This window comes from Ostrea edulis, chromosome 4, assembly GCF_947568905.1.
Source record: "Ostrea edulis chromosome 4, xbOstEdul1.1, whole genome shotgun sequence".
Lineage (NCBI taxonomy): Eukaryota > Metazoa > Mollusca > Bivalvia > Ostreida > Ostreidae > Ostrea > Ostrea edulis.
Genome location: NC_079167.1, coordinates 91,125,617 through 91,141,902, shown reverse-complemented (window position 1 = coordinate 91,141,902; position 16,286 = coordinate 91,125,617). Strand labels below are relative to the sequence as shown.

The 16,286-nt window shown below is 35.5% G+C and overlaps 1 protein-coding gene across 1 annotated transcript in view; it reads right to left on the bottom strand.

Moving 5' to 3' along the window:
- Nucleotides 1–233: 233 nt before the first annotated feature.
- LOC125669231 (atrial natriuretic peptide receptor 2-like) overlaps nucleotides 234–16,286 on the bottom strand; it is a 27,195-nt gene continuing 11,142 nt past the window's right edge. Inside the window, exons 2-17 of the mRNA XM_056164278.1 lie at nucleotides 13,618–13,771; nucleotides 12,347–12,681; nucleotides 9,489–9,637; nucleotides 9,233–9,305; nucleotides 9,010–9,124; nucleotides 8,788–8,874; nucleotides 8,338–8,603; nucleotides 7,421–7,614; nucleotides 6,955–7,059; nucleotides 5,136–5,255; nucleotides 4,578–4,671; nucleotides 2,472–2,699; nucleotides 2,231–2,380; nucleotides 1,825–1,923; nucleotides 1,609–1,697; nucleotides 234–1,026 (exon numbers count right to left, since the gene is read on the bottom strand). Coding sequence (XP_056020253.1) covers nucleotides 820–1,026; nucleotides 1,609–1,697; nucleotides 1,825–1,923; nucleotides 2,231–2,380; nucleotides 2,472–2,699; nucleotides 4,578–4,671; nucleotides 5,136–5,255; nucleotides 6,955–7,059; nucleotides 7,421–7,614; nucleotides 8,338–8,603; nucleotides 8,788–8,874; nucleotides 9,010–9,124; nucleotides 9,233–9,305; nucleotides 9,489–9,637; nucleotides 12,347–12,681; nucleotides 13,618–13,771 — 2,465 coding nt within the window. The 3' untranslated portion in view covers nucleotides 234–819. The remainder of the gene's footprint in view (nucleotides 1,027–1,608; nucleotides 1,698–1,824; nucleotides 1,924–2,230; nucleotides 2,381–2,471; nucleotides 2,700–4,577; nucleotides 4,672–5,135; nucleotides 5,256–6,954; nucleotides 7,060–7,420; nucleotides 7,615–8,337; nucleotides 8,604–8,787; nucleotides 8,875–9,009; nucleotides 9,125–9,232; nucleotides 9,306–9,488; nucleotides 9,638–12,346; nucleotides 12,682–13,617; nucleotides 13,772–16,286) is intronic.

The following is a 16,286-nucleotide window of genomic DNA, read 5'->3' as shown; positions in this document are numbered from 1 at the left end:
TAATCTTATTTTTGTATTCTTTATGGGATTTATGAAATTACCGTTCGTTATCTTCACCTTTCTTTCAACATAATACTTTCATGTCCACTGTGTTTTAGTGTTTTTCCTAGTTTTAGTGTTTTTCCTAGTTTTAAGCATTACTTGTTGAGTTGTGCTGAATCGTGACTAAAATGTACTTGTTTTTCAGGGAATTGTATCGCGGAATAGTACAAAATCAAGTAAAACACGAAGACTACTACATATTCTTCTTTACTTGTGTGTTAAGATTAAAATCACTGTAAAAATATTAACACTTGTCATCCGCGAACAGAGGTAAGTGCTTATAAGAGACGAAAGATAACGCTGGTTTGAGATTGATTCTGTCAATTAAATAAATAGATAGAAAGACATCAGTTAGTTCTTATCACCACCACTTTCATATTCATTCACAGAATCACAATCTTTTAGCACTATCTGGTGAAATATGCACCGTACATACATCCAAGATTTCTGATTGTTCATAATTTATAAACATGTATTTTAAGTTTTCATATTCATTCACAAAATTACAATCTTTTAGCACTATCTGGCGAAACACACACATCCAAGTTTATTTACATGTATAAACATATATTGTAAGCTTTCGTATTCATTCAGTTTTACAATATTTTAGCACTTATTAAAAAAAAAACTTGTAAAATTAAAAATGCCTCTACGGAATAAGTAAAGATCCATACAGTTCACAAATAGTCAACATTAAAATTAGAATAATGTGTACAACCCAGAGTGTTGATTATCACTTTTGAAAAAAAAGAAATCTAAGGTTTGTTGAAACTGATACTACATAAATCTGTCCATTTCTTTCAACAGGCTGTCCACTGAACTGACATATATTCTTTTTCCGTTTTGTTGCGAATGCTCGAAAGGTTTCCTCAAGTTCGATGTCGAAGTGTTTTCGTTGAAGTGTTCATTCCTCGTTTTAAGGATTGGCATGTCTTTGGGTGTATCCTCTCCAAGGAGCCAATACGTCTGCATTTCACCCTTGCCCTAAAATAATAAACATTCACCAATCTATTTATCATTTCTGAACGATCGAAATTCTATTTCCGAGCCCTCAATGCAGATGCACATGCCATTTTTTTTCTCTAACAACTTTGGAAACTTAATTTTGTAATAAGTTATATATGTAATCACTGATATTAAAATAAGTTATATATGTAATCACTGATATTGAAATAAGTTATATATGTAATCACTGATATTAAAATAAGTTATATATGTAATCACTGATATTAAAATAAGTTATATATGTAATCACTGATATTGAAATAAGTTATATATGTAATCACTGATATTAAAATAAGTTATATATGTAATCACTGATATTGAAATAAGTTATATATGTAATCACTGATATTAAAATAAGTTATATATGTAATCACTGATATTGTAATAAGTTATATATGTAATCACTGATATTGTAATAAGTTATACATGTAATCACTGATATTAAAATAAGTTATATATGTAATCACTGATATTGTAATAAGTTATACATGTAATCACTGATATTGAAATAAGTTATATATGTAATCACTGATATTGAAATAAGTTAGAAATGTTACTTACTTTGACTGATATTTTATCACGTGCCTCGAACTTGAAAGTTCCGGTTTGTAATAGCTTATATGTATCCCCACTTATGTGAATTCTATAAACTGAAAACGAAAACGTTAAAAAAAAATTACAAGATAAGGTTAAATATTTTACATGTTCATGTCTAAGATATTTACAACAGCAATGGCGTGTAAATTGCTTACCGTCACCGGCGTGTAAATTGCTTACCGTCACCGTTAGATTCCATCCTGGACGCCGTGTTTACCGTGTCTCCAAACAAACAGTAGCGCGGCATCTTCAGACCCACAACACCAGCACACACAGAGCCTGGGGCACAATGGCAAAACAGGCATTTGATATGGAAATCGGAGGTTATATACTTAATTTTTCTATCAAAAATATTTTCAATAAGTAAATGGAGATCGATATTTTATGCACAACTGAATAAACAAATATACATCTAAGTCAAGCTACATCGTGTCTGTTCAAGAGCTTCAATATTGCGTTTACAAAATAATTTCTGTCCTCTATGAGTACATCTTTATGAAATTTAAAGTATTTTGATGCTAAGATTTGTTAAAATAGCAAACAAATCTGATTGTCTTTAAGATACATTCAGAAAGTTTATCAGTACCTGAGTGAATACCAACTCTTATCTTTAGCTTTTGTTCTGATAAATGTGGTATGACAAACACCTCGCAAATTTGGACCAGGCTTAAAGCCATCCGGGCTATTTCTATAGCGTGGGTAGGATAAGGCTCGGGGACACCGGACGCTACCATATCTTCAAAAGGGAAAAGTACATACAAATACAGTACAAAATAACATATAATTACGATTATTGTTTCCTACGGGGTAAAATTATTAAAGCTTACATGCATCCCCGATTGTCTCAACTTTGTATACATGGTAGAGTTCTATGACCTCATCAAAAGTTATGTACAGCTTATTCAGAAGATTCACAACTTCCATAGCGGTGCTGTTTGAGCACAATGTCGTGAATCCGACAATGTCACTGAAGTAAATTGTCACGGCGTCCATATACTGAGCCTCAACTGGATATCCTCGCCTCAATACGTCGGCCACTTCCTTAGGGAGCATACCTAAATAAATAAAAATAAATAATGAAGACTGTTTCACAATCTTTAACTTTCCGTGCGATTTCTTGTGTGTGTACTTACTTTGGCACAGTTGTAGATCAAGAACTATTTAGCCCCATTTGGAATCATATATAATATTCTCAACAGGAGATGCTTACTCCTCCTGGCCACCTTTGGTATGCCCAAGGGTCCGTATTTGCCCTTCTCCTAATTTTGCATTCTTTAGAGGGTTTATGAATTTGGTCACAACTAGGTATCTTTACTTTTTCAATCAAATATTATATTTAATTTATATTTAGCTTTGACGAGAGAAAAAAAACCTCCAGTGAGCCCATACAACTCCTTTCACTGTAACAAAATAGCGCTTGATATTTACATACATACATACATGTAAAATAATAAACAAGTAAAGTTTTCATGATCCGTTGTACTGAGAATATCTTTCGATTTCTAGTTGGGTAACAATTATAGATATATAAAATCATCATTTTGTCATACAGTAGAATATCGCCCTATCTTGGGATAATAAGCGTTATGTGTTCAGACAGCTAGGAACACATATACCTCTTGCCGTGCTACTGAATTATATTAGGTTCGTAACTGATCTATCGGTTTGGTCAGGCGGGGAATATACATGTACGCACACATGTAGACCGCGAGGTGATCTCATTTACCGGTCAATAAGTAACCTAATAACTTAACATAGTGCCTGCTAAATTAGAATTCAAATAGTGCCTTTTTAATTAAGAACTGACTTTTGAATATTTGGGGTTTAAAACAATTTCGGTATTTTCAATATTATGATTAAACCAACATTAATTCAATATCATTTAATAACTTTTAAAGTGATGACTTATAAACGATACTGATTGGTTAAAAAATTCGTTTGATTTCTCTGTCAAAATTTCGTTCGGAGTTCATCTGCACTAAGCACGCGGGACTACTTTTCTCTGGAATGCGTCTTCCCCGTTCTAATTTTAGCGCTATTTATAGAACGGGATTTTCCACACAAGCATTATATATAACGAAATGCATTTGTTTGATTTTTGTTTTTCAATGCTATCAAAAATTAGCACAACTAAAGATATGAATAAAATACAAATTAATTTAAAGAAACAGCATACATAGGCGATGACGTGGCAGAATAGTCAATTTGATGACGTAGACCACTTACTGGTAGAAGTAGACAGATTACACGAGTTCCCGGTATGAATCGTCTGCTTTACGTACGAGATCGATAACATGACGGAGCAAGTGGCGACTTCTGATCTGGTAAATATCAATGCAATTGAACTGCGTTATATGGGGCTCAGTCAACGAGTGCGTTTTAAACGTTTTCCTCGATATTGAAATGGAGCCGAATTGCATTCCACCGTTCCAACGACACAACCAGTTTTCAACGTCTTCTCCAACACGATGCAGCATAAATCCAGTCACCACTTGTTATCTTCCTTTATATTTAATTCAGCTTTTAATCACTGCACCTTTAATTTGGCGTATAATCCATTTAAATATGCACAGTAACTGTTCCTGACCTGAACGCACAGCCATGCCGTTTTGTTTTTGTTTTCATTCTTGCCTATATGTATTCCTACGCGCCATTTCAGAAACGTTAATTCAAGCTTTTTGATGGGAGAAACTATTTGTTTTTCTATCTTAAAAACATAATTAAATGATAAGAAATAAAACTTATAATTCTTTGTTTGATTCATGTATCAAACGAAACATTGGACGGAAAACTTTTTCATCAATGCGCTACGCGCATTGATGAAGTTTTCCGTCCAATGTTTCGTTAGATACATGCATCAAACAAAGAATTATAAGTTTCATTTCTTAAATGAAAACAAAAATGTTTCCCAGAACGTTGACCCAGTTACTCACTGTAGAGCAGTCGATCCGTCCGCAGTTTTTCCAGCGTTAGGTCATTAGTCCGTTCAGCTACAATCTGCTCTAAGTGCTTTGAATACTTTTCCATCTAAAATCGAAATATATGACGATTAACTTATTTATTTTTTCCGCAATTTATGCATTTTCGATATTGTTGTATAGTCCGGGGGTAATTTCCGTGTTAGAAAAATAAAATGCTTGTTTACATTGCACTTCATTTACTCCTCATTATTCAGGTTCTGTAATAACTTTAACCTCATTATGTTTCTTTATTACTTATAATTAAATGGTAACTTAGTCCATCATTTCTCCATATGCCAAAACAGATGAAAGAAAGTTCGATTACATTGAGGACATTAGCCATATGTCGATTGGTCAAAGCATTTAAGACCTCATTTAATAACCCATTAACATGAAAGCGTGTAAATACAAAGCAGCGTTGGTGAATGGAAACAGCAAGGCAAATTAATAAATACATTTGTAGACTTGTGATGCCTTTGATATTGTGAACACAGTTTTGAAAAAATCCGATGGAAAGAACACCAAACCTACCATTGCCATCATGAGGTCCACTGGATTTTGTTTATTTGGGTTGATTTTGTACAAGATTTTTCTAATGTTGCCAAACGTGGGTCTTTCAGATGCTCTGGAGTCTAAACATTCATCAATCAGCTGTTGATAAAGATTGAAATTCGATCATGCAATACACAGCATGTGTAGTATCGAGCAGTTTTGACAGAAGTACCGACGTTGTAAAAACAAATTTAGAAACATTTGTGCGTTTCTTCCATTTCTTCAATGTAGTACACATATGCACAACTACTTTGCTACTTTAAAGATGATAAAATGCATATTAATGAAGTTTCCAAATTGTCGATATTCGTCAAAGCTGACTCGAGAAATTGTGCGGGGATTTTTGTTGTTGTTACGAATATGCATCTGATGTTTACCACACATACGGGTATGTGATACTTGCATTGTACAACTGAGAAAAAGTTAATCCTTTGATATTTACGATACAACAGAGTAACAACTTATCTAATACGTACAACACACAAGGCTAGGAATTATCTAATTCAACAAAACTCCGATGTATCTGACGACTTACGGAACTATTGATCAGTTTCAAGCGTGCGACACGTGTCTTTTGTTTGTGTCGTGTTTTACACCCCATTCGAGAATTTTACACTTACATGTATTTTTAGACGTCATCAGCTTTAAATAGTTTCACAAATTGTGAACTATAGATGGCGCTCATGGCTGCAGTAGTGAGGATTCTTTATGTCAACCCTGGTATAAAACATCCATTTTAAATGTCATATCGGAAAGACCTGTAACTTTCTAATGCTGAGCGCATGGTAAAGGAGCAATCACTACACACGTTAAACGTCTTCAGTTTGAGGCAGCTCCGGGATAGAGAATCGAGCCGGTAGTCGGCGACGCAAACGCCTTAACCACTAAGCGATTGGTATCGCGACTTGTTACACACTCAGCTACTGGTGCTGCGACCGGTTACACACTCAGCTAGTGGTGCCGCGACTGGTTACACACTCAGCTAATGGTGCTGCGACCGGTTGCACACTCAGCTAATGGTGCCGCGACCGTTACACAATAAACTAATGGTGCCGCGACCGGTTACACACTAACCCACTGGTGCCGTGACCGGTTACACACTCAGCTACTGGTGCCGCGACTGGTTACACACTCAGCTAATGGTGCCGCGACCTGTTACACACTCAGCTAATGGTGCTGCGACCGGTTACACACTCAGCTAATGGTGCCGCCACCGTTACACAATAAACTATTGGTGCCGCGACCGGTTACACACTAATCCACTGGTGCCGCGACCGGTTACACAAGACTATGCTTATTGATAGTTAAGACATATACAATTTGGAATCATTTAATATAATATTAAGTGCAATAGTTTTGTATACTAACTGATACTTACAATCCTTAACGAATCGAATCGTTTGTAGATTAAACAAAACAAAATGATGCAATATTTTAATGATATGTTTGCTACCCGGGAGAGAAATCTAGAGATTCTTCTGATGTAAAACTTATACGGTACCAATTTTGATGCACCAGATGCGCATTTCGACAAATAATGTCTCTTCAGTGATGCTCAACCGAAATGTTTGAAATCCGAAATAACTATGAAGTTTTAGAGCTAAATATAGCCAAAAACAGCGTGCCAAAAATATGACTTATTTGATACACGATTTGATTTATCATACACGAAATCACTAACTTACGACACAACTGATATTTTCGACACAGATAAAGTCATCTGATTTAATCTGTGTAGTATTTTCACGTATAACCTTCGCCACATTAACTGTTCACCACCTGATTAATGGATACGTACGGCACAGAAAGCTGTTGGTGACGGGCAGTTGTCTTCCTCCTTGTCACCTTTAAGTTTCGGTAATGGCGGTTTCCAGTGAGGGGGTAGCGTGGTTAAGTCTTCATCCTGCATATTAAATGAAATGTCAGATGTTCACAGAAATGTCGAGAATCCTACTGCTGCTGTATATAAAATCAGTAAAATTAATGAAAATCATTAATTAATTTATATATATATATATATATATATATACATATATACATGTATATATATATAGAGAGAGAGAGAGAGAGAGAAAGAGAGAGAGAGAAAGAGAGAGAGAGAGAGAGAGAGAGAGAGAGGGGGGGGGAGAGAGAGAGATATGTTGTACATGAGTCATCTTACGAAAATGATTCAAGATTATGATTTTTAAACAAAATTTTCTTCTTCAAAATATTAGATTACTTCTGTAATCAGAATTTTTGATTTCAAAAGTCAACTTGCATACCCCATATGGTTCACTTCTATTTGCTATTTCTATTAGGACAATCCCGTAAGCATAGACGTCAGATAATTTTGTGAACACTGGGAAGGCACCTCCTACTTCCGGAGCGCAATAGACGTGGCGTTGTCTGCTCTGGAAGTCTGACGTCATTTCGTCTGATTTGAAGTCATGCTTGCGCAGGAGAGGAAGTCCGTAATCTGAAATAAGAAAGAAGACCCCATGTTCATATTTTTCAACATCTTAAAATGTGGAATTTCATAGTAGTCTGAAACTCCTCTCTTAAATATGAAAATGAAATGGTAAACTTTATTTCTCGAAATTTCAAAATATCAGTGGCACAATGATGCAAAAGTCGAGTCACGGATCCATGAGTAACATTTGTGTGGTAATCAATACGAATTTGTAATTTTATGAATTCAAAATGGAGCATTTGTTACCTAAATATATGATTGAAAAACCTTTTGGTTTCAATGAATATGATTTCACATCAGTGCAAGCAGAGGATATCTGATACAACGCATGTCGACATGCATCTTCTTGATCGATTTTTTAACAAGTTAGATTGAAAGATGTACCATAGTGTATAATTAGTAAAAAATGGAATTACCAATTTTTTGGTTAACGGAACGATCAATCAACTCTGCATTTGACAACTTTCATATTAATTAACTATAGCTTCCTAAACTTGTAAGTGGTGATTGATCTAAACCCCTATTTTACCCCATAAAGTAATTATAATCAAAATTTTCAATTATAACTCTTTTCAATAATTAACAGGACAACTTTTAGCTAAATTATCTTATGATATCACTTTCATAATGCCTCATGAAATTAATAGCCCCTTCCTGGTCTTCAGCACGGCAAATTGATTTCCTGAGTAATTCAAATGAAGAATTCTCACGCTTTAATAACTTACATACCTGTGATTTTTACCGACCATCGATCGTCCACTACACAATTACTGGAATTAAGTCGACCATGAATAATGCCATGGCTATGCAGATATTCCATACCATGCGCAATGTCGGAAGAAAAAGAAAACCGGAAGGACCAAGCAAGTGGGATTTCGTCGTTCTGAATGACGTCCGCGAGTGCACCCTTCGCACAATAGTCCATCAGTATGCACACATGGGGGACCTCCACACAAGCACCCACAAATTGACACAGATTATGATGCCGCAATTCTCTACAACGTGCAATATATCATAATATTATCAATGTGTCAACCTCCACCCCACATACTTTTTCTCTTAATCTGTAGCATATATTGATTAAAATTCTGATGACCAGGAGTGTGAAAAAATATTCTTCGTCTGTTATAAACAAGAAAGGAATGGACTGAAAATTAAGTGGTCTACAAAAGCACTTACCTTATTTCTTTGACTTCAAGTCGAAGAGTTTTGGACAAAATAAAGTTGTATTTATTAATATTTTTGACAGCAACGACTTTCCCATCTCTGCAAGAGGAATGAACAGGAAGTGCAGCATGAATTGTGGTTTGTTTGTTTTTTTAAAAAAAAGGTAAGGCTTACTAATATATTCTATGTGTACACATGTACAGAAAAATAAAACAACCTATTGTCTGAGCTTACAATTTCGCCGTCTGTGCAAACACTTGCATGCCGGTTTGTCCCGTGGAGATATCATCTTCTCCGTACTTGAGAGAGATCCTACTGATGAAACTATTGAATAACATTGTGTTGTTGTCTGGAACAGAATAGACATGAGCATAAAGGTGATCCATTTACAACACGGGACAATAATGTTGAGCGAGAGGGGGGAATTATTTCCGTAGTTTCTAAAATTCATACTTACTTATAACTAATTTCGAATATGGAATGATCCAACTCTCATCAAAGAGTAATTTTCTTCTCTGATACTGAATGACCTTATAAAAGATATATAATTGTTAGGATTTAGTAATGGGGAAAGTAATTTACAGGTACTTGTCCAATAGCACCATGTCAAGCTAAAAACGTTATTCATGTCTCATAAAAGCGATACCAGTTTATTTTATATAGAGATGGAAACACTTTTGCGATCGTTTTCGTCTTCTTCTGTGTATACTTACAGTTAAAAACCCTATAACAACAATGACACAGGTCACGACAAAGGAGGCGATGATTCCGATCTGTACTGACGTCAGGGGACATTTTCCACAATCATGCGGACAGGTGGAACACCGTTCCTCCTCAGCTTGACAAAAACCATCACCGCATACTGTAAATCCAATGTAGCTATAAACACTGCTCAAGGTTATTCTTAGAACACACTCCAGAATAACGTTTTCCATTCTTTGATATTCAATATCTGATGAGTTTGTAGCGAATGAGACATGTACTTTAATCATACTATGACTGGATAATATACATTTTGGTATAGGGGAGGTAAGTTTTACAACAATGAATTATTGTATGGGAGATCACTTTTACATTGATATATATATATATATATATATATATATATATATATATATATATATATATGCAGATGTGGATTCTAAAAAATTCTAAAGAACGTATCACAAAACTTTTCCCAAATAAACAGCATGAAAACGTATGACTTTTCAACAGTTTACACGACCATCACTCACGGTGAATCAAAGACTAAGCTTTTTGACATCATAAACAACTGCTTTTTCAATAAACATGGCACCGCCGGGGTGGCCGAGAGGTTAGAGCGTTCGCCCCGCATGCGGCCTGGCTCGAATCCCGGCCGCGACAGACCTAAGTCGTTAAAACAGGTGGTGACAGTTCCGTCGCCAAACGCTCGGCATCAGGTGTAAATATCATGGGTCCTCGGAGATGACCTTAAAAACGGATGTCCCGTGTTACAGTGGGTGTGGCACGCTAAAGAACCCTCACTGCTAAATGGCCGTAAGCGCCGAGCAAAGGCCTAATTTGAAGCCCTTTACTGGTCTTGGTGACGTCTCCATATGAAAGAAAAATTCTCTCGAGAGACGTTAAGCAAGTTACAATCAATCAATAAACATGGAACCTGGAAATACTCGTATCCTATGATATGTCGTTCAAAAATATACTTTGTTAAACACCACTCACATTCTACGCGCAAGTCCAATGAAGGTAATATTAAAAAGATGCTGGAGTTCCTCATTGACAATATGTTCGTAGTCTTTGGTGACCAGGTTTTCCAACAGTTTGTTGGAATTCTCATTGACACGAATTGTGCTCCTTTATTAGCTGACCTGTTTTTTTTATTCTCATCAGGCAGGATTCCCGTGAGGATCCGGGTTAGAATAGGTCTTCAGCACCCTTTGGTTTTCATAAGAGGTGACTAAATGGGGCCTACGGATGAAACCGCAAAATGTCGCAGCAGGTGTGGCACAATAAAGGTCCCTCGCTGCTCTCAGACCGTAGGCACCGAGCATAGGCCTACATTTTGCATCCCTTCAACGGTAATTTCTTAAGCGGGGCGTTAAACAATACAAAATCTATCAATCATGAGGCAGAATCTATTCAAAAGCTTTTACATGAGAAGAAAAAAAAAACCTTCTGCTGAAACCTTCAACTCAACATTTAGATATATCGACGACATTTTATCTATTAACAATATATGGTCATTTCTATGCATACGTTGAGTCGATATATTCCAGTGAACTCGAAATAAAAGACACCACAAACTCTTCCATAATATCTGTTTCACATTCGATACTTTATTGAACATAGATATTAATGGTAAACTAACAATTCAACTTTATGACAAACGGGATGACTTCATGTATTTTTTTCCATCGTATACTTTCCATATATATGATAGACGAATATGTTGCAATATTCCATTATCATCTTCAAATTGTGTTTGTGTACTTCAACTGATTCGATACGCGAGAGAATGTTCTGCGTATGATTAATTTTCAAATCGCGGTAAGCTACTGACAAATAAGTTGAAATTGCAGAGTTTCAACACTCTCTTTCCAAGTCAGCATTTTGCAAATTCTATGGTCGTTATAATAATGTTCTTTCCAAATACAACCTGCAGCTAGGTCATATGATGTATCACGTGTTTCATACGAATTGTTCGGCCGTTCGTAAGTTACACACTGATTTAGACTAAGGATTACTCCGTTTACTTGATCAAGATAGAGAGCTCATAGCGGGTGTGACCGGGCAACAGAAGATGCTTAATCCTCCTAGGCATCTGATCCCACCTCTGGTATGCCTAAGGGTCCGTGTTTGCCACACTCATGATTTTGTATTCTTTATGGGATTGATGATAGAGTTTGATCACATTTCATTATCTTCACTTTTCCTACATGCATTTCCTCAACTGTGTAAAGCTGTTTACATTTACAAGCAACGTATACTATTACGACAGCTTCCTTTTATTACGCAAATACCCATGTCGACAAATTCGTGGAAACGTTATTAAATCGCAAATCAGCAGTACTGTGAAGGACTTGAATCCCTATAAATAAGTGATAGACGAATGAATTGCGCGGGACAGGCTACTCACTAATATCAAATAATCGCCTAGAGTAAAGAATATACAGAAACTCCCATACAGTATAAACATCTAGATATTACATGAGGAATTTTACATTCAGTATGCAAAAGAACTACGACTTTAAGAACAAATAATTATGACATGAATTTCAAACTTCATATCAGATGATACTTTTAAGAAATGAATAATTAGTTAGGGAACATTTTAAAACAGACCATACTAATAATGTTGGAAATGAATTTCATGCTTTATACTAGAAAGAACATCAATCGGGTGTGCAAAAAGACCAGTCTTTAAGAGCAAATAAGGTCATGGATTTGAAGCTCATCATTCATTCTTTTTGAAAATGAATATCAATAAAGACTTGTTTGCACAAAGAACAGACAATAACAATAAACAATGACACCAGGAATTTCATGCTTTATACATGTTATACAGTATTGTTTCAAGACATGGATAACTTACCAGATTTTGGATGAACTTTGACCTTCTTAACCAATGCCAAGTGCATCCCAGCAATTTTAAAATGCGCAATGACTGAATGCTCCCCTGCCAAAAATAGTCCACTCACGGTGCTGGACCAGTTCCCCCGTGAAGGCGATCCCACCACGGCCTGCGAGTGGGTGTAAATTGTGCCACTGGCAGGGATCCAAGGTCCACACAGGTTGTTTGTCATTCCGTCCTCGTTAGCCGGACAGCTGTGTATATTGAAATGGTGAATACAACAATTTGCCTCATTTGCGGTCTCTTTGGACGGGCATACGGTTGTTTCACACCAAGTCTGGGCCTCTGTGCTGCTGCTAAAAACAGAAAGTGTTTGAGGTTTTTTTTTAAACAAATGCAATATTCAGAAAAAAGTAAACATTTTTGTGCCATTTTCCCTGCGGTAAACGGGATAGCGCATTGGAGAACATAATTTATACAGCTACTACATGTCTTATACTCGATGATTAGGTAGAAAATAAATCATGTTCTCCAATGCGTTTGATGCGTTAAAAAAGATAAATAATAAAAGTGGTGTTTTCCATGAAAATAAAACGATGATAAATACTCCAATTGTGATGTCGTATTACAAGAAATGGCAAGAAATCCTTCGTAAAGAATGTTGTAACCTACATAGTTATGAAATTCGATATGTAACCCATAATCCAGGATTTTTTTCCATGGACTGCCTCTCCCATCGTAAACCTATATATGTATCTGCCTATCTATCTATCTAGTAATTGGAACACATTTAATTAGTTGTTTTGTTTTGAGCTGTCATTCATCCTTACGATTATGGAGCGATGAATATTTTTGTAAAAATTAGGGTGTGGTGGGTGTAGGACTTCAATAAAAACTTTCAGACACTCAGAGATTGACACCCTCAAGTCACTCTGTAAACCAACGTATACAGACCCCTGATCCGCATTCAGAGTCCGGATCTATCAAAATTAAGGTTGTTGGAGAACATTGGAATATGGTGGATTGAGAGACAGTGCTTGGTGGTTCATGATTTTTGATATATCGCATATCAATTGATTGATTGATTGCGGTCTCATCCGAAGGATCACCCCATTTAGTTGCCTCTTACGACAAGCATCTATTCTAACCCTGATCCCCACGGGATTCGCATATCGATGTCTTCTACAGGTAAATCAAGAAATAGCGTACCTGTGATTCAGATTTAGTAGAATAATCACCTTATTACGACAGACATAAACATAGCTGTGATTCAGATTTAGTAGAATGTTCACCTTGCTCCCATGGAACCTTTAATTCCGGTGAAGATATTTTGCTGGAAACCCCAGACGTAAAACTCTTGGGTGAGTGTTAATTCGGCCGTGGCATTGAATTCTACACCATACTTAGAGACATCCGGTGGTTCCTCTATCCACTTGATCTGAACTCCTACAATATAAGAAATTGTTCCCTTAATATAAGAAATTGTTCCCTTAATATAAGAAATTGTTCCTAAAATATTACAAATTGGTCCTTCAATATAAGATATCTTATATGTTTTATATGATATTTCTTAAACTTTATAAGATATCTTATATTTTCACAAGATATCTCATAAATGATTTCTTATAAGATATCTTATAAACTATAAAAAGTAAAACTTATACGGTACCAATTTTGATGCCCCAGATGCGCATTTCGACAAATAATGTCTCTTCAGTGATGCTCAACCGAATTTTTTGAAATCCGAAATAATGGGATTTACCTCATCGAAGTTAAATCGGTTTATCTAAGCTAAATGAAATATTAATCATTAATTTGCATCACCGGGGTAATTCCCCGCTGCCGGCTATTCTCTCTTCGGGTATTAGTGAGGTCATAAATTACGTCATGACCACCGTACAAGATTCCCCAGCATTTCGCACATGGAAATTCACCCACCCAGCCCTCCCCGTAAACTGAAATTGTACATGTCTTAATTTGTTGTCGGTGTTTGTTTTTTTGTTTTTTGTTTTTTTTTGTATTTTCAGGCAAGAACCTATTATGGAGAGCCATTCCTCCGTCACGGCTGCCATTTCCGAGTGGGCGGAGATTCAGCTTGCCAGTAAAGCTCACCTGGATTTTTCATTCATTTAATTGATATTACAAATATAAATAAACATTATCTTATTTTTCCCTGGGTGTACATCTGGTCCCAGGGTTCACTTCGGGTTATGGTTTTTCTCCTTGCACTAGTTATGAGCAGCCGTGATCATTACCGCCAATAAATCTAATAAGCTACAAGTCTGTCTATTTTGTTTTGTGTGTACCAGTTTGCTTGCCCATGTGTATACCATATTTTGTCTTTGATAACAGTAAACTTGTAGCCCTAAGAGCTATTATAGGGAAAATCAGAGTGCCAAAAAAGTGGAGTCAAATTCGTCTAAGGATAAGAGCTATGCACGAGGGTGATAATCCTTGATTTTGAAATGAATTTCTAAATTTTATTACAGCAATTAAATATACATCCGTATTTTCAAGCTAGTAACGAAGTACTTAGCTACTGGGCTGTAGAGACCCTCGGGGACTAACAGTCCATCAGCAGAGTCCTCGACCCAGGGGTCATAACGTAAAACTTATACGGTACCAATTTTGATGCACCAGATGCGCATCTCGACAAATAATGTCTCTTCAGTGATGCTCAACCGAAATTTTTGAAATCCGAAATAACAGTAAACTTGTAGGCCAGAGTGCCAAAAAAGTGGAGCCAAATTCTTCTAAGAATAAGAGCTATGCACGAGGGAGATAATCCTTAATTTTGAAATGAATTTCTAAATTTTATCACAGCAATTAAATATACATCCGTATTTTCAAGCTAGTACTTAAAGTATCATATTGTTGTGTAATACTTGCACTTGAGTGACACCTGTGACCTAGATTGTTCTAGCGTTCGATGTTGATCACGTAGTAGAAAGATGACGAACTGTGTCTTTCAAGAATGTACCAGAAAATTTATTCTGATTATGAATACAATGTGAATTTAGGCGATGATAAGCTCTGGTTAGACAAGCATTTTAGATATTTGGATTATTCTGTAACTGGGACTAGGATTTAGGAATTTCGTTGGAAATTAACAGCCGATTTGTGATTTGTTTTATATACAGATTCAGCTCGGCACGTACATTGTTTATTGGTCACCTATTGTAAGTTAGTACTTTGTTATTATCATAATTTTCTTCCAATAATTGCAAATAAATGTCATTACTTGTTTGACTGCCTTTGTTAGTAAATTCTGCTGCTGTGTAATTCTGACCCAAAACAATATGAATTTACTTTTATAACATGTATAAGATATCGTATAAAACGTATTTTATATCCCATATGTTTTATAAGATATTCTTTTAAAACATGAGATATCTTTGATGTTTTATAAGATAGCTTACAAAGATAAATTTATAAGATATCTTCTATCTTTTATAAGATATCTCATCAACTTTATAATATATCTTGTTTGATATACAAGATATCTTATAAAGTTTATGAGCTATTTTATATAGTTTAAAAAATATCATATATTTTATGAGATATATTATCAACTGTAAATTATATGAGACATCTTATGAAATTTATTAGATATCTTATTCAAATAGAAGATATCTCATAGATTATATAAGATACATTTATAAAGGAGTAAATATAAATATGGCGTGACATACATCATGACAAGTATGAGTGCGCAAACACGCATACAGAGTGAAATACAAAGCAAGTACTACCATTTGTCATGATTTGATAAGAAAATGAAATCTTTAGATTCGGCATAAACAACACTGCGTGCACACTTAATTTTAGTGAACATAATATTCATGAACTGCAATTTACCACTTACCATGTTAATTTAATGTAAAAAAGAAATCCATCTGTACTATCATGATGGAAAAAAAGGAATTTAAGCCAACTACTGTACTAGCGATAAGCATGGAGT